This window comes from Excalfactoria chinensis, chromosome 4 (genome assembly GCF_039878825.1).
Source record: "Excalfactoria chinensis isolate bCotChi1 chromosome 4, bCotChi1.hap2, whole genome shotgun sequence".
Lineage (NCBI taxonomy): Eukaryota > Metazoa > Chordata > Aves > Galliformes > Phasianidae > Excalfactoria > Excalfactoria chinensis.
Window position 1 is genome coordinate 64944176 of NC_092828.1, and position 19658 is coordinate 64963833.

Consider the following 19658-nt stretch of genomic DNA (forward strand, 5'->3'; position numbering starts at 1 on the left):
ATAATTGTTAGTACTGAGTGGTTTGTTATATTTTGATGAGACACAAAGAATAGCGTGTTGCTCCCAGGACAGTTCTTTAGTCAGTATGAATAGAGAAGAAAAAACAATATATGTTTCACTTGAAGCCTTCTTGACAGCAGAAGCTTCATCTGATCTGAGAACCTCCATCTCCTTTACCTAAGACGAAGTGGGGAACAATAAATCATCTTGATTATCCAGAATAGTTTGTAGTTTTGCAGTTAAGCACCAGCTCTTGTATAATCTCAGCAGTTGTAAATTTTAGCCCTGACTGATGGAGTTTTTAGTCTGTATAATTGTGGAGAACTGAACATATGACTCCGATCTAAATAAAGATTCAAAACAAGCAATCAAATTACAAGGACTTGGTGTAGGATCTTTAGTTGAAAAAACTGTCTTTCAGAGCATTATTTGTGCCTGTTGAAAGCTTGACATGTGTATTCTGCTGAGTTCAATCGACTGAATGCTTTTTTCTTAAACCCGGTGTCAAGTCAAATTAGATTCTTGCTTTCTTCTCCTTCTAATGTATGCAGTAGCCATAAGTATTTCTGAAAATTGAAATTATTGAGAGGAGGAGAAAAGGAACAAAAAGTCCCAGTCTCATAGTTGACTAATTTGCAGAGTGATAAAGGTTCCTGGCATTGAAAAAGTGATTAATTTTCTTGGAAAGATAACTATATTTTACCATATATCTTTGTGTTTCTCTTTGTGTAGGGAGAAAATGTTTGAAAGGTCTTGGTAAGACTGGATAGGAGTCTTTACTTCACTCAGCAATATTATCATGAACATAATGTTTTTTTCAGTTTTCCTCATAGATAAAATTTGGCAGTCTGGTTGATCTCTAGGTGATATCGGAGGTCCCTTCCAACCACAGTGATTTTGGCTATACTACTTTTCTGCACTGAAAATATAATTGTCTTCAGAGATTACTGAAGGATCCTGAAGTTATTTTTTGTTTAAATGAATATTGAACTAAAACTTCATTTTTTAGTGCCCTAAATTTTATTTCCTCTATTTTCATAGAATCATAAAATCATTTGATTTGGAAGGGGTGTTACAGGCCATCTAGTCCAATTGCCTTGAAATGAACAGGAACACCTACAGCTACGTCAGGTTTCTCAGAGTCCTGTCCAGTCTACCTTAAGTGTCTCCAAGGATGGGGCATCCGCAGTTTTTCTGGCAGCCTGTTCCAGCAACTTTCTTATTGTAAACAAAGAAACAAACAAACAAAAGAACTTCTATTCACCCTAAATCTGCCCCTTTTTAGTTTGAAACCATTTCCCATTATCTTATCATAACAGATGCTGCTAGAGCATCTGTCCCCTTCCTTCTTATAAGGTAGAGAAGTCGCTCTCAGGTCTCCCCAGGGCTGCCTTTTCTTCAGGCTGAACAGCCCCAGCTATCTCAGCTTGTCTTCATAGGGGTCATTTTTGCTACTTCGCAATGAGTGCAAATTCTCTCACTTTATCTTTTACATGTCCATTTAGCTTTACTCCCTAATGTAAAATCGAGCATAATTGGGGACTTGAAATGAAGGCATCTGGACTACAAATGTATTAAAATATTTTTTATCTGAAATTATGGAGTTTTTGCCTTAGCATATTGATAGAAGGGGAAAAAAGAATACTTCAGAAGAAGTAACATAATTGCTTTTTTTATTAAAAAATGCTGTTTCAAGTCTGAAAATTTTTAAAACATATTATAGCACTACACTTTAAAGTTGCAGGCTATTACTTATTTTCTTTCACTTGGACAATTCTGACGTTTGAGTGGGATTTTCTCATGGCTCTGTATCTAATATAAAACTAGTTCAAAAGCAATTCTTGCTTTGTTACACAGTGTAAATGTCAGGCAAGCTAGCCTACAGTTTAGTTCTGTGAACACTAATTTTTAAATTATTATTATTATTTGGTTTGCATTTTAATATTCTTTGAAAAAATAATAAATTGATCTAAAATAAAATAGTTGATTTTTCTAGTTACCTATGAATATTTGTATTTATCCTGCTGCCTGGATAGCCCTTCTAGAGAGAACTGGGGAAGACAAGAGCAGGTAGGACTGAAGCCAGAGGATTACTGTCTTCTCCTGGTCTTTCTAGCTGGGTCACACAAGTCTGTGATTAGGAAATAAGGCAGACTTTACATCACTTGGGCATATGCTTGAGGGATCACGTGTCCGGGTAGTGCTCAGTCTTTCCAACTGAAGACTGGAATCTGGTCAGAAGAAGGAGAACAGACCAGTTGATGGAATAACTATGTGGATGATGGTGTTATGCTCAGGGCTTTGTTTTTTGTGGTCTAGGAAACATTTTTGATGAACTGAGAAGGCTGATGTGGGATGGGACACATTTGACCAGCAGGAGCAAGAATACATTAGGCAGCAAGCTGATGGGGCTCATCATCAGGGCTTTAAGCTAGATTTAATAGAGGAAAGGGATGTACTGCTGAGGTACAGAGAAGAACACTGGGAACACCGTCACTTTAGCAAACAGTGAGGGAAAACTCAGTATATTTCTTCTGTTTACCAGGTTAACATAGAATGAATGAGATTGCCCATAATATGTTGAAGACATCAACATCTATAGGTCCTAAAATTTAGGGCTAATTTCCTTTCTGGGGGGTGGAGAGAATGCAAGATGTTATTCTTTTTTCCTGACCTATGGACTTTTGTTTGTCAAGTGGTGCATCCGTACTTTTCCCTGAGAAAATACCTATTGAACTGATACTACAGTCAGCTGCTAGTGTTCATTTAAAAACAGTGCAAAAAAAAAAATCAACAGCAACAAAGTCATAGAGATTGATTTTTCTCATCTCTCTTACCGTAAAGCATTTCAGTAGGTTTAATGTTACTTTTTGGGTCACTTCTAACTTGAAAAATCTAACATCTAGCTTCTCAAGATAGAATTTTGTATGTGCAAAGAAAATGTGACTGTTTTAACATGAATTTCAACATTTGAATGTAAAGAAGTAGAAATTGCTTTTCTAACTTCAGTTACCATGTTGCATTTCCAAAGATCATATTGCTACTGCTTGCTTAGGCTCCAGAGTGATCCTGAATTTTATAAGGCTGCCTTATCCACAGCAAATCCTGCATCTTTTTAGATACAGTGCTTTCTGGGATACATTTATCCTCATTTAGGTATGGTTTTGATTCTTGTTTTTAGATGAACTACCTTATATTTGACACTGTGAAACCATAAAACCTTCTGTGATAACATCTAATCGTGTGATCCATTTCATTCTCTATGTGGCCCTACCCTTCCCCACATTACTATTCACTTCCCTCATATATGCCATCTGACAATTTTTTTTTTGTATTTATTTTTTCAGGATGAGTCACAAGGCCTCCAAAATACTATCGAGTTCCTTATTGACAAAGATGTTTTTTAAGTTTTACGTTTACTGATACATTTATTTAAGAAAAGCATGTCTTTATTATACAAAATATAGTCAGCCTTCAGATGTGGATTCTGCTGTTTATTTCTTGTACTGATTTTGTGTGTGTGTGTGTACTGTCATAATATGTCCCACCTTAAGGAATTTTACTGATGAGTGAACATCTGTTAAAAGGTTCTATCAGAAAGATGAGCATGGTGAGTTAGAAACTCCTGAGAACAGTCTGCTTGATCCTGCTAATTTAAAAACACTCAGTACTGACGTTTTCTGTTTGTTAATAACTTGGTAAGTAGACAGCTTTACTAAGTTCTTATGCAGGTAATAATTTCATGTCCCAGCCAGTCTGATCTAAGTTCAGTGTAATAAAACATATAGTTCCAATTTCTTTTTTCAAAATCCAAATTGCCATACTTTAATGCTTGCTCTGGCCTGTGTCTCTTGTGATAGAGGGGAAAAATCATACAGGATGCCACAGTGATGAGCTTAGCTTTTCTTTCAGAGAATTAGGCAGTGTAATCCAATTGCATGTGGAGTCTAGAAATGTATGGATCAGCAGCAGCTTGAACAGCAAATCAGTGTTAACAAAGACTAACCATGATACAAAATCTCTTCTTAACTTTCTAAAACTTGTCCTTGCAGATTGCAGTGTATAAACAAGCACTAAATCTTGTATCTGTAATCAAATGTTGAGCTTGATGAAGAAAAGAAATAAATGCCAGAAAAATAGTATACCAACAGTATCATTCTTGGAATTATTGTAATCATTTGGACTAAATGTTTATCAAATTTTAATGACTACTGCTATTTTTTTTAAATAAAATCAGACAATTATTAGATGAAAAACATAATGATAGATTTCAGCTCACAAGATGTAATCTGATAATATTAATATACACCTTAAATTACAGGACTGTAGTTTTAAGGGTTGGTAAATTTTAGCAGTTTTTATTGCCTTACTGTATCATAGTATCGTGCGAGTTGGAAGGGACCTTAGAGATCATCGAGTCCAACCCCCGGGATTCGAGCCCTCTGTGTAGCAGCGTGGCACTTCTACCACTTGCGCCACAGGGGGGATTCGAACCCGGGCCTCCGGTGTTGCAAGCGGCAGTTCTTCCACCGTGCGGCACCGGGGGCACACACATCAGGGTATGCATGCTGTTAAGCCCTTGTTTGTACAACTGAAGTCAGTGGGACCAAATGTTTTAACCAAAGAAACAAGCAAAGCAGCAGTGCTTTTCACCCTCCAAGTGTTGTATTTCCACTAACCACTTGCAATTTTAAGTACATCTAATGGCTTGAATGCTCTGTTTTCATTTAGAGTTAAAGATACAGCAGTGTATGTTGAAGACTTAAGTCTTCTGTAATTAAAGAAGACTAGAAGTGTTGTATTAGGCATCAGCGAGATCTCGTGCTGTAACGCGATAGGTCTTCCCATGCTCAGTAATGCATATGTATTAGATGAAATAGGAGCCCTATATAAGGGACTCACGAGGTTAATTAAACGCCATTTTACCACCCACCACATTGGTGTAAGCAGTGCGTAACTTGGCCACGGGGCCGTCGGAAGCACATTACAAAGGACGTGATTCCTTAAGGTTACTTGATTAAGGTAACATTTGGTGCCCTCTCTGAGGCACGTCCTGGGGGTAGTGTGCGACGGCTAACTGCGTGGCGGACGCAAGTCCTACGGTTAGATCCCGTAGAAGCGCCTCGGTGGGCGGAAATTGAAGCAGCTGATGTTCTACCTGCGGTTCGGTCGTAAGAAAACGAGGACCGTGGAAGACTGCGGGACTACAGGTCTCGAGTATATACAAAGGGTGCAAGGACGTACGGTGTCGCGCACCAGAAAAAACAATGGATTCCGTCATTAAGGTAGTATCACGAGTTTGTAAAACTCACTGCGTTAGAAATGTTCCTTCTAAGAAGGATATAGCTGCCGTCATCTCCTGTTTGGAGGTGGCGCAGATTTTACCCTCCCCTAGTAATCTGCTCGATTCGGAGCGGTGGGATTCTTTCACCGCTGCCATGCTCCATAGAGCAATGCACGAGTATAAAGCGGAGGAGTTAAAAACCTGGGGTTTGGTCCTGGGTGCTCTTAAAGCCGCTAAGGAGGAGAAACAAGTCCAGGCCATCGCGACTGGGGTTTTTGGTCTGGATACTGGGACGTCCGGGGTCCCGGGGGGTGCGGAGGAATCGCTTTCTGGCGGCGACTCTGCACCCAAAATGGCGCCGGCCACGCCGGCCGTTTTCACAATGGCCATGGCCGCGCCCGAAACAACTCCGGAAGAGAAGGCGGAAGTTGTGTCATCTGGGGAGGCGCCACCATATTATCCCCGCCTATACCCCTCTTTGCAAAGCTTTTACTCGCCTGAGGGGGATGGAATTTGTCCGAGGGAGGGAGAGTCGTGTGGGGAGGCGCGCCGTGGAGGCGTTGAGCCACCCCCAGACCCACCTCCGGAGGAGGGATCTCGTCCCGAGAAGGGTGAGAAAAAAGCGGAGGAAAGAAAATTGCCTATCCCCACCCCGTTTGTCTTATCTCCCGAGGAGGGGGAGGAGAGAGGGGTGGAGAGAAAGGAATTGCCTGCCCCCACCCTGCCGGTCCCGTTTCCCCAGAAGGGGGAGGAGAGAGGGACGGAAAGAAAGGAAATGCCTACCCCTGCCCTGTCGGTCCCGCCTCCCCAGAAGGGGGAGGAAAAAGAGGAGGAACGAAAGGTTCCGCCTACCCCCACCCAATTGGTCGCGTCTCCCCGGAGGAGGGAGGAGCGAGAGGATTCTCGCAAGCCCACCGATTGGTCGGATATCCGTGAATCAATGAGAGGGTTGGGGCTTAAGGAACGGGACTGGGCGGTGTTTCCGATAGTCGTCCAGAAGAAAGGACCAGTTTGGGTGCCTTTGGAAGCGAAAGCAGTGACTCGGTTTATAGAGGCAATTGAGAAAAAGGGCTTGAGGTCCCCGATGACTATGAGTACCTTTGAGGCTCTTATGGCCCCGGGTCCCCTACTGCCATATGATATTGAAAGCCTTATGAGAGTTGTCCTTGAACCAGTACAGTTTACTGTGTGGAAGGAGGAGTGGACGGTACAACTTAAGGCTGTTGTAGCACAGACTGCTTGTGATCCGAACCACCCAGCGAATGGGAAGGAGGGAGATCCGAAAACTAGTTTAATGAGGCTTTTAGGAACGGATGCAGATCTGGCTGGATCTGCAGAGAAGCAGCTTAGGCTCCTCCGTCCGGGAGAATTACTTGCCTCCACGGGGGCGGCTTCTACTGCTTTTAGAAACTTTGTAAGAAAAGCAGAACCTGTTTCCCCGTGGTCAGAGATAAAGCAGGGTCCCTCAGAAACATTCTCTGAATTTGCCAATCGATTGATACAGGCAGTAGAAGGATCAGAACTACCTAAGGAAGCATTATCTTCCGTTATAAAAGATTGTCTTAAGCAAAAGTCTCATCAGAATATTAGAGATATCATTCGGGCGGCTCCTGATGATCTGGAGACTCCGGGTGAAATTATTAAGTATGTGCTGGACAAACAACAAGCAACACCATTGCCCAGTGATGGCCTGACAAAGGCATGGCTTTCGGTTATGACCGCACAAAATAATCAATCTAAGAACCCCTGCTTTAAATGTGGCCAGATAGGTCATTACAAGAACCAGTGTACAGCTCCAGAGAGACGGTATAAGGTTAGAGAAAAATGCCAAGCCTGCGGGAAGCTGGGTCATGAAGCCCGATTCTGCCGAAGATTTACTCTCATGCCGCAGGGAAACGAAATTGGGAAGGCACCTTGGGCCCAGGGTCCTTCCCACGATCAAGAAGTTGGGCCAGTCACCAGCCGCAACCGCGAAGTGACTCTTCAGGAAAGAAGAAAGGAACAGATAAAGAACCACTGCTTGTACCTACGAGAAGGACATTTGTTGTATCGCTTGTTGTGTGTTTTTATGTATTTGTGTTTGTTACAGGGGGAGAGGGTGCTCATCTCATGTCACAACCAGAAAATATTTGGGTCACATGGTCTAATCGAACTGGGCAGAAAGATTTCTGCCTGAGTTTACAGTCAGCCTCATCACCGTTTAGTACATGCCTTATTGGTGTACCCAGGTGGGACCCAGAGGAGTTTAACGGATATGTGCGAAAGAACAAATGCGAGAAAGATGCAGTGAGCACAGTTTTCTTTATGAAGGCGTTTGAGTCTAACTTCACTCATTGGGCCAGAATGTCTGCATGCCTTATTAGATCTTTGAATACCTCCCTACCATGGGATCCACCAGAGTTGCAGCTGCTTGGATCCCAATCAGTCGGTAATGTAACATGGAATAAGAAAACTCAGAAGTGGGAACGTCCAGTTAGATGTCTATATTTTTCGGGTTTTAAGACACCGGGTCAATTGTCTAATCATAAGGTATGGCAGGGCCTGCTTGGGAATAGGACACCATTACAGAGAAGAATTGGATCCGAAACTTTCACTTTAGTTAACCCCATTCGATATGACACATATAGGTTGTCAGGGGCATATTGTGGTTTTTCTGCTGAAAGGGTGGAGGGATTCTCTCGTCCTTGTTCCGGGGATGGCTCCGAGAATGCATTTGCAGACCATTGCATAAAGGAGGGTGGGAATTGGCTCTCTTACAATCAGAAGCATGTGGTACGTCATCCTAACGGGTCCAACTATAATATCTCATGCTATTGGGGTCCTGACAATCTAGCATGCTCTGGTTGTTGTGCTCGGAAGGAACCTTTGACTGGGGAAGGATTATGGAGCAATGGTACAGCCAAAGCTCTTCCTAAGGGTATATTCTTGATATGTGGGGATAGAGCTTGGCAAGGGATACCAAAGAATCCAGTTGGGGGTCCGTGTTATTTGGGAAAATTGACACTGTTGGCTCCCAATCATTCTGCGGTGATTAATGTTATGAAAAGCATGGTTCGAGTGCAACGCCAGAAACGATCAATAAAAAATCTGGATCGGGATTGTGGGGATGAGGTTCAGTTGTGGGGTCCCACAGCCAGAATCTTTGCGTCAATCTTAGCCCCAGGAGTAGCTGCAGCCCAGGCGCTGAGAGAAATTGAGAGATTGGCTTGTTGGTCTGCGAAAGAAGCTAATGTCACCACAATGGTCTTGTCGGAACTCCTGATGGACATTAATAACATCAGACATGCTGTTCTCCAGAACAGAGCTGCGATAGACTTTCTGCTACTGGCCCAAGGGCACGGATGCAAGGACTTTGAAGGGATGTGCTGCTTCAATCTGAGCGACCACAGTGATTCAATTCATAAGAAGTTGGAGTGGATGCAAGAGCATACCAAGAAAATTGCAATTGATGATGCATTCGGCAGCTGGCTGGATGGACTATTTGGTAATATTGGCCCATGGCTTAAACAGTTTCTTAAAGTATTAATTATAGGGATTTTAGTTTTCTTAGCTTTAATGATTTGCCTACCTTGTGTGTTTCAATGTATCCAGGGTTGTTTACAGCGTATGATAGAAAGAATATTTAATGACAAAATGGAGTGCCAACGGATATATGATAAGCTTTAAGAAGAAGAAGGAACTGTATAAACCCAAGATGCCTTGGATATAATAATTAGAAAACCACTAATATTATTAGACATTGCACTACCTACCTCTGCATGAATTGTAGCTTGTCTACCTCACTTTTTAGATAACTTATATATTTTAGATTTATATGGAGACTAACATTTTTATATATTAGGTTTAGGACTAGCGTTCGCGTTGTAACGGGACATGACTTTATTGAGCATGGGGAGGGGGAAATGTTGTATTAGGCATCAGCGAGATCTCGTGCTGTAACGCGATAGGTCTTCCCATGCTCAGTAATGCATATGTATTAGATGAAATAGGAGCCCTATATAAGGGACTCACGAGGTTAATTAAACGCCATTTTACCACCCACCACATTGGTGTAAGCAGTGCGTAACTTGGCCACGGGGCCGTCGGAAGCACATTACAAAGGACGTGATTCCTTAAGGTTACTTGATTAAGGTAACATAGAAGTTAGTGTTTTTTCCTAAGCTACACTTTTCTCCTTCATATACCATCTTAAGAGCTATTCAATTTTATTTTTCATAATTCAGTTTACTGTAAACTAATAAACAGGCTTTTAAAGTGTTAGGAGTAGCTAGCACTAATGTTCAGATAGCATAGGATGCCTCTGTAATTAATAACAACTAAATGTTGTTTGTGTTAATTTTTCTTATCTTTGTGAATGGTTTTCATAATTTCCAATGTGCTAACAAGGTTCTTATCTTTTTATAATGTGTTTACGTTAGCATACAGAAAATAACTTTCAGGAGGAAAATATATTTGTCCTTTCTCTTCTCTGTAATACTCCTATTGTTCTCTTTTATATGTTTAGACATTTTGGATTTACATGAATAATAACTGAATCCATTTGTTTCTATTCCTGCTGATTCCTTTCCAGAACAACTGGAACACAAAAGCCTCTGTATCGCTTGATTTTTCAGAAGCTATCATATAATGCAAATAGAGTAGCTTTCTAGTCATTTTGGGAGACAGGTAGAAGACAGGAGGAGTAATTATTTTACAAATGAATGAAAACTGTTTTTACTTTCATTTTTCTGTGTCTGGTAGAAAACTGTGCAGCCATTAGATGATTGTAATTGTTGCATTAGGTTTGGTTTTTTCAGATATGAAAATGTTTTTGTGTGTGCTATCTAATATTAAAATTCTGAATATCTTCACATACCAACATCTTAAATACCTTGGGTGATGTCCAGGACTTTAAACATAAGCGGTGCACAAATTAAAGAACATGTCTTATGGAGAAGTGTATTTGATTGAAAATCTAGTAGCTATTAATTATGAACTGTTTACAAAGTAGATGAGCGCCCATAATGAAACAGTGGTCTTTTCAGGTCAACTACTTTGTTAACAGGTCCTTGGGAAGATAATAGGCTTTTCAAAAGCCTCTAAGAAGCTGATAAAATTAGTAGGGCAATCAGTGTTTATGTTCGTTAATTTTGAAAATGAGTGTTTTTGGCTGTTTTTTTTTTTAATTATTATTATTTTTTGTGGTTAGAAGTTACTGAGAGCAAAAAGTCGCATATGCTACTGGATACTGTCTTCTCGTGAATATTCAGACTTTTCTAAATCACCATTCATAAGCATAAATAAGTAAAATCAGCTTTGTCATTTGCAGTTTTTCTGTAGTGCTCCTGTTTAGCTGGATTATATATACTTCCTATATATTCTGAATTTTTTAATTAATTTCAGAAAGTCTGCTTTAAAGACATAAACTTTAAAACTGCAATAAATAATTACAAAGTAACTTGAAAATCCCTGGCTTCACACAGTTTCAGTTCTTTGCCTCACAGAAACCTTAAAATGATCTATTAAATGATTATTAGAAACAATTAATTATACTAGAGAACTCTTAAGAGCCCAAATGTAATTTCATGGTTATAATTTTCTTGTCAGGTAATAAAACGGGATGAGCTTGGCAAGGATCTGTCTGACTGCTCTCTGTTCGATTTGCTGAAATATGATGATTATAATAGTGACAAGCACCTAGGTCTGGAAGAATTCTATAGAGCTTTTCGTAAGTACAAAGATTAGCCTATTGTTTTTTTAGTTTTCTTTCTCATTTCTTGCTTTGTCTTCCTAAAATGTTTTGTGGTTTTTTTTTTTTAAATTATTTTTAGATTTTGATACATCAAAATGCTGTATTTAAACAACAGATTTAACTTAGCAGTCATGATATTACAGAGGACTCTTTAATGGAAATCAATAAGAGATCTGTTTGTCTGTGTTTCTGGGGGGGTTTGGTAATGGAAGAATTTGTAGATGATATTTCTCAATGCCAACCTGCATTAAAAAAAGCTTTGTTGTGCACAAGTGAAAACAAGTGCAGTCCAGACGTTGTTATAGAAATGAAAAAGGTAGAACATTTCCCTACACCCTTTCTTATTGAGTGCTGGTAAAGCAGTTGTGATAAACTCAGCAACAAATGTACTGCTTTAATTGGTGCTTTAGGATTCAGACGGATGTACTGATTGGTAATACACTTCTGCCAGGTGCTTGTTCACTGAATACCAGAGGTGTCTGGGATAAGTGCTTATACGTACATGTGAACTTCTTAATGTATTCTCTGGGATGTGGGTCCAAATGATATTGAGGAGTAGAAAGAAATAGGATGATTTCTAGTCCAGTGTTCATTCCTTTGTACAAGGTACGTATTCATTACATTGTTTAAAAATAAAAGCTCAAAAGGCTTCCAGATCATTGTGTGCTCAACAGCCACAGGAATGTGAAATACCTTTAATGGCTGTAATTATGGCACAATGTGTGCTCTATCAATAAAAGAAAAAATTAGCTCTAGTTCCACTGCATTTGGTCTTCAGAGAGCTTGAATTTAGTCCTTCTAATCTGCATTAAAAGTATTAACCAAAAATACATATTGATTTTAAAGTATAGCTAGTGAAACAAAATGAAAATTAAATGACAGCCTGCTGGTTATTAGACTACTACTCTTTCAGCAAAACAAGCACACTACACAGGCCAAGCCAAACTCAAAGTGAATATGACAGCTCCAGTCCAGAGATGTGAGATATGACCTGCTGCTTAGCAATGGCAAATTCTGTGTTTGTGATTACAAAGAATATGAATGGCGAGTTGAATTCATGCAAGAACTCACATCACATTTTCCACCACTAAAGTACCTAAAAACAAACTAAGAGTCAAACTCTATTTTTTCTTTAGTAGAGTATGAATGCAGGAAAGATTTATTCCAAGCAAAATAAAAACATTTCCTTCTTCAGAATTTTCTTTGGATATTTCACTGTTTCAATTTGGTATCCTAAAATAGTGTTATGGTAGCATCCATTGTGATTGTGAAATTATTATTTCTCACCATGTGATGATTTTTGACCTCCTCTGATGTTTTTAAGTATGTAGAAGAAATCCATGCTTGTGCTGATAGTATGTATCTCTCTGGGTTTTTAATTTTTCATCTCCCAATTTTAAGTCTATTATTAAATACCAGTCTCAGTGTGGCACCTTACACTTCCAGTGGGTTTGTCTCGGTACCTCTTAGCAGTAGTGTGATAGATTCGAGAACTGTTGAACTCCTCACATTCTCTTTAAAGCTGTTAGCTTTAAAGCTGTTAGCTGCTGCAATAGGAGTTATTCAGATTTATGGTGAAGAGCAGTAAAGAAAATTTGGGTTCGTAATGCTGAACAAATGGTTCCTATACAAAAATGCGGTGCAGAATATAGTTACTAAGTTTTTTGTTTGTTTGTTTATTTTTCCCATCTTTATAAGTAATAAGTTGCTTATTTAGGTAAAAAAGAAAAAAAAAAGAAATGGGAGAAAAAGAAGGAAGAAAAAATATTCCAGTCTCTTATACAAGACGGTTAAATAGGCACAGAAATACATGCACTGTGTCATGGATAAGGACGTGGGATATTGGTCACAGCCCCACAGTTTGTGGTAAATCCCAAATCATTTCTCAAGGATGCTTTAGGAGACAGCCTTGAAAGCAACTAGAATATGAAACATACCATAAATAGTAAAATATAATTTTAAGACGTGTATGAATGTGGTGAAGACTAAAGAGCCCTCATTTCTAAGTATAGGTTTTAACTTATCTTTTCTACCTTGAGCAGGAGAGTGCTATGCAATAGAATCAGCAAATTCAGAAAGCTGAAAAAGAACTGAGAGTATGCACTAGGGGTATTTGTGTCATCAGCTTGAGCTATAAAGGGGATGGTTATAATCAAGCATATCGTGCATATTTCTAGCTGTGATTTTTAACTGGCATTTAAAAACACTTCAATAGGATTTGATCTTTGAACCCAGTTGGGCAAAATTAAAAGGTATTGTCACTGTTATGCAGAAAAGCTTGCTCTCTTAATTTTTTTTCTTTTTAGAGGATTAGGTAATTACATGTTATTTAAATATGAATGCGTATCTATGGGCTTTGTTATCAGTAATGCTGCACTAGCACTTGAAGGTGAAAAATGTTTTTTTTTTTCATTGACATACTTAATTAGAAATGTGACTGTCATCTAAGGACTGTAAATTTAAATTCAAATATGGCTGTGAATTTTGCTGCTTTATCAAGAGTTTGTCGTGCACAACAGGAAGTCTTTTATTTGTTTCTTCTGGTAGATACTAATCCTCCTTAAGGGCAAAATAAATCATTGACTATTGTAAATGTATTAGCATACATGTAAATACATATGTATACTCATTTTAATATGGTATATGTATAATTGCATATAATCTATAAATTATTTTTGTCGATCTGGTTCTGTTTGCAAAACGAGTAAAAGAGATAAGCAGGGTAACTTAAGGTTAAAATATAAACAGTGGTATAATAATTCCTCTCTCCTTCAGAAGATCAGATGTTGAGGCACTAAAAAAAGAAGGGAGAGACTTAAGAGGGTGAACAGCCTTTGAAGTATGCACTGAAGTCCCAGTCTGCAAAATGTTACAAGAATATGAAGGTGATTACTGGCTTGTGTAGTGTTTTGCAGACAAGTAAGCCTGATGTGGCTTTAGTGGTATCAGCTGCTTTCATATATTTCATGAGCTTGTTTTTGATGCCATGGCTTATATCTACTAGATGTAATAAGTTCCGCTAGATCAGTAGAGCATATAGAAAGGTACTGAATATTTTTTTTTTTCCATTAGTATAAGATAAAGTGGGTAGTTTAGATCTGTTAAGGTCTTGTGAACACAGGACTAAAGGGAATCATCCTGAACATACTGGTTAATCTTCCACTGTTCCAGCTGCACAATGTAAAATTCTGTTCTGAGAGTGATTCAGCTCCACCCTAGCATTTTATTTTGCTGGTTTTCCTTCACCACATAGTCCTAAGGAGATTTTATATAAGAGAATGTGGTTTTAGTCAGAGCAAGATGTATTTAACTTTGTCTGAAAAGGTGGCTGAAAGCATAAGATGCTGAAGCCAAACAAAAGGGAGGAGTAGAGGATAAAGATTTGTGAATGCTTTTTCTTCTGAAAAATAAAACTCAGCTGATGCACTTCTTGTGTTTTTCAAGGATCTTCTGTCTTTGTGTAGTGTCTTCTGTGCTATGAAGATAATATTCTTTGTTGCACATTCAGTGCCTGTTTTCTGTTGCTCTTTTCTAAAGTAAATAATATTTTCTCCTTTATAGTACCTTATAAAATGGAATTTCAAAGCAGACCACTTCAGGTGGCCTTCATAGTGGCTTACAAAATCTCAGGGGGTACTAGAAGTAAATAAATAGCTATAAATTATTCTCACTCAGCATAGTGCAGATGTGTATGTCGGCCCTTCTGTGAAAAGGAAAGAATGATAGCAATTTAGGTATTTATGAATAGAACTGATTGAAATTACAAGTTTATGGTAAATAAGTGTTTTTCATTGGTTCTTTACAATAATAGAACTAAATGCTTTAACAACTCATAAAATGAAGAAAAAATGGTGTTTGCCAATTTTTTTATATTAATGTAGAACTATTTTTGTTATCATATGTGCCAAAAAGGGACCATGAAATTGAAGTATGAAAAAGAGGAGGCTCAGAGGAACCCCTATCATTCTCTACATCTACTTGAAGGAATTGTGGAGAGATGGGGATCAATGTTTTCTTCCATGTAATTAGTGACAAGACTAGAGGGAATGGCCTCAAGTTGTGCCAGGGGAGATTCAGGTTCAACATAAAGAAATACTGCTTCTCTGAGAGAAGAGTGGTCAGGTACTGGAATGGGCTGTGCAGGGAAGTGGTGGAGTCAGTGCATCCCTGGAAGTGTTCAAAAATTGTTTAGATGTTGTACTGAGGGGCATGTTTTAGTGGGAGATATTGGTGATATGTAGACTGTCGGAATGAATGATCTTGGAGGTCTTTTCCAGCCTTGATGATTCCATGTACTTGCTATTGCTCTATATATTTAAAAGTACCTTAGAAGTGTTATTCAGGTAATGGATACCAAATTGAGATCTTATTGCTAGGGTATGTTTATGAAGATGTATGTAAAACTTCAGTAACAACTGTTATTACAGAAGTTGTTCAGGGATGATGATGCAAAACTTCCATTCATCGTAGCTTTTAGGAGAATCTGTGTGACCAGTGCCTAATATGAATGTCAAACCTTGTGCTCTGTTTTGTCTTGAATTATATGGAAGGGCAAAAAGCAAGAAGTATCCATAAATGCAGGTCTTAGTTAAGAATTATTATTTGGTAGTCTAATTTCTGCAAAATGTTTTTAAAATAGCATTGCTGTCCTTAAGATAGTTTCACTCTTACTTTAGACTGTCAACTGCAATTATTACAGGTGCATGTTCCAAAATCCTTTTTTAAAATGTTTATCTAACAAGATATCTAAATCTAACAAGAATCATAGAATTGTTAATGTCAAAAAAGATCTCTAAAATCATCTAGTTCAACCATCCTTAAGTACTATGCCCACTAAATCATGTCACTCAGCACTACATCTATATCTTCAAGTCCACAAAGCCTTACTCAAAAAAATACCTATTGGATTTATATTTCTAGTGATTTCAGTGTTGTGTCCAAAATATTTATTGTGAAATCTGAGTCAAAGCTTTTTAACAATGACAAGTCCTCAATAATAAAACTGTTAACAAATGGCAGAAGAAAGAGTTTCTGAGGATCTGTCTCCTGCTAGCATTAATTCCTTCTTGACAACAAGTAGTGTGTGTCAGATTGTTCCAGGGAGAATTATATTTCGGTACTGGAAATACAAATTAACAACATACTGAGTAGAAGCTATTGGACATAGTGGTAATATTTTTCCACTTGATAAAGATCTACCTGTACTACATATATTTTCAGTCTAGAGATTATCAGCTGGAAAAGAGTACAATCTCTTGTATAGAATGGGCAGAATTTAAAGCTCATTATTTCATAAATTTAGATACATACAAATAGAATTCTAATTAAGTTGTGCATTACAGCATTGTAATAAGTGAATAATTGTGCATTTAGCTGTAAATAGCTATCCATAGTGAACTTTAGTGTTGCAGCTGATATCTTTATGTTGCTAGTCCAGAGATTTCAGAAACCAGTTTTAAGTGAATCAGTCTTATTCCAATACAGGGGATCAGGCATAGAGGAGGAAAAATGTTTCCAGAGTATTATCCACAAGAGGGAATTACTTGAATGAGGGAGGTGATCACTAACTAGCTAATTCACAAACAAGGGCGTTAAAATATATTATTCACAGCAAAATTACACTTCTCCAACTGCAATGAATATTAATAGGCTCATAAAATACTATTTAGTAAGAAACCTCAGTAGCCATTGCACTGCTTGTTTTCTTTGCACCCATAAAAATCACCTCTTTATCTAAATTTCTTATTTGGAAATTGTTTTAGCCTAGAGCTATAATACTGCTTATCAACAATAAATGCTCATTTAAGCAAAATTTCTAAAATAATTTAACATTACCATAATTTGAAATCTACATACATATTACTTTTCCTTCAAAAATAAATGGAATTGTATTTAAGTTATTGAGGAATCAGCACAGTGTCATCATCTCTTTAAAACAAATAAAAAAGCCATGAACATAAAAATTTCCAGAACATAAAAATTACAATTTCAAGTTTTACTATAGTATTCTTACATAACTTGTGAGTATATTTACTTATTTAGATGTCAGTGTTATGTTACCATAGCGTGTTACATGTTGTATGTTGTAAACATACACCTTTTACCATCTAGTGTGCTATATCACAGCTGTCAAGTTTTTGTAAGTACCTTCCCTTAGCTTATGCTATTACTGCTAAGTAAAACAATTTGGAGGTCTATAGAGGGAAGAAACTCTAGATTTTAAGCTGTTTAACTCTATATAAACATTGACCATGGTGTGAATGGGGGTGTCATGGAGGAACATTCTGACAACCTTGTTTTCTCACTTGAGGTAATTGTATTCTAAACTATGATGCTTCTTGACTCACATATATCATTTGAACTTCTGAGAAACATGCATCTCATAATTTTAGATAGTAATTATGAATTTATTATAGTGATGCATGCAAGCAGAATTCAATAGGAGCAGTTGGAAATGCAAATTGTGAATAGGTAATGAAATTATATATCACGTCAACTCTGCTGACTGTGATTGTTGGAGGATTTATTTAGTTATTTGAATGGTAAATATTTCATATACAGGTGTAAAACGTATGTACAGTTATCTGAATGTGTTTTATATACTTTGAATTAAAAAATAAATGAATAATTAAGCATAAAATTTGTACCAAAGGACATAAGCACAAAAAATATACCTGTGTACATGTGGCACATAGAATGAATTTGCCACTAGATTCTGAAGCTAGTTTTCTAAATACATTGTGTTCTCAGATTGTCAAATGCTATGTTAAGTAGGTTAGCAAATCATTTGTATGGGAAATGCAATTTTAGCCTCAATGAAAATGAAGGTACCACACAAAGGCAATGAAGCTACGAGCAGAGATATACATATTACAAAATTACATAAAATGTTATGCAAATATATGAAGTTGTGAAAATATATGAGGGTTGAGGGAGATGTAAAACCCTTCTTTATTTACTTATTTACTTTAAAAACTGGGAAAGTGTCTTAAGATGGAAGTAATCCAAACCATTCATCTAATTACCATTCAACTATGAATAAATGATAGGAGAAGTTGACACATTAAGAAAAACATTATTTAGCTTTGTGATTATAATTCTTCTCAACCTAGATGATAATTTTTCTCAACCTCAGCCTAGACATGTGGTGAAGATGTTTTTGTTGGAATAGTTAAAGTGCTTTAAAATTTGCTGAACACTCTATTTAAGGAATACTTGATTACAGAGATTAATGTTTTGTTTGTGCTTATGAAGTGCTACTCAAATATCCATTTGAGTAACAATGTATACATAACAACAACTTCTCTGAATTACAGTAATGATCCATCTAGTCCAGTACCTTGGCTCTTAGTTTCTTTAGGGAGGATTACAAAAGAAGAAAAAGGGTATTAAGATTCTTGTAATATACCTCCTTATTTCTAGTGATTTTTGTCTTGGAGACTGATTATCTTTAATAGCTCTTGATGAATGCTCTGCTCATAAATTTGATTGCTTTTTGGAGCTGTGTGAAATTAACATCTACATCGTTGCTTCAGAATTTTTCACACTTTAATGATTACATGCTAGAATAAGTATGATTTTTGAATATTCTGTATGCTTTCTTTTTAGTTTATAATGCATGATACAATACTGTGAACAACTGCTCTGTATTCTCAGTCTCCCATACCCTGAGATTTTTTGAAGCTCCTGACTAATCTTTGTAGTCATCTCTTTTCCATTCTGAAAAATTTCATCTAATAGCTGTTTCTGTGAAGAGCTTCCCACATGTTTGATTGTTCTTACGGAGCTTTTTTTCTTCCCAAGTTTTACTGCATTTATTTATTTTTTTCCCCAGAGGAAAGGACTAAAAGCAAACAGAGTTGTCATGGATTTAGACAGTGGTGTAGTAATACTCTGCCTAATTTCTTTTGTTAACACATTGTCAAGACTGAGTACATAGATTTCTAAAGCTACCAATTATATTCTAAAGGTTGCTTACCTAAGCAATAATAACTTGTTCAGAGCCTATATTTTTGTAGACAAGCTTGATCCCCTTTTTTTCACCTGCATTCAGTACTTTGAATACCCTACTGAGTATACTAAACTTGGCAAACTAGTATCATAAATAATGTCTTTATGCAAATTTTTGCATCATATCTAAGCTATCTTATAACACATTCTCCAAAAATGTTCTCAGAGAAGTTTATCATCTCATTCTTCTCTCTTGCTGGCTTAACATAAGTTCCAGTGGCAATGCAGATGGAATTCCACCAGTGACTTTTCTTCATATGAAACCTTAAAACAGAACTCTTCAAAGGAGAAATGAAACATCATTTCTAAGACCACGAGTAGACCTGATGCACATTGTTTGTTACAAGGTAGATCTCTTAACAAGAACAAAAGTCTACTTGGGTAATAACCAAAATTAAGGGCCTCTGTACAAACAGGTAATACAGCCTACTTTGAGTTCTGGTTTGTTTTATTTTTTCCCTCTGCATGTAAATCACAGCAGCCAATTGATTTATTTTTCAGAGTAACTTTCAGTCTACTCCCATCTGTGCTTTTTCCACATTATAGACTTATGTGAGTAACTGACTCATAACTCTACTCTTCAGATTGCAAAAACAAAAAACAAAAAAAAAAAAAAAAACAACCCAAAAACTA

General features: G+C 37.4%; 1 protein-coding gene across 2 annotated transcripts in view; it reads left to right on the forward strand.

Annotated features, from left to right (window-relative positions):
• The window catches only part of FSTL5 (follistatin like 5), a 232486-nt gene that overhangs the window by 137970 nt on the left and 74858 nt on the right, over positions 1-19658 (forward strand). For both annotated transcript variants that reach the window (XM_072335512.1, XM_072335514.1), the window contains exon 6: positions 10871-10991. In XM_072335512.1, coding sequence (XP_072191613.1) covers positions 10871-10991 — 121 coding nt within the window. The remainder of the gene's footprint in view (positions 1-10870; positions 10992-19658) is intronic.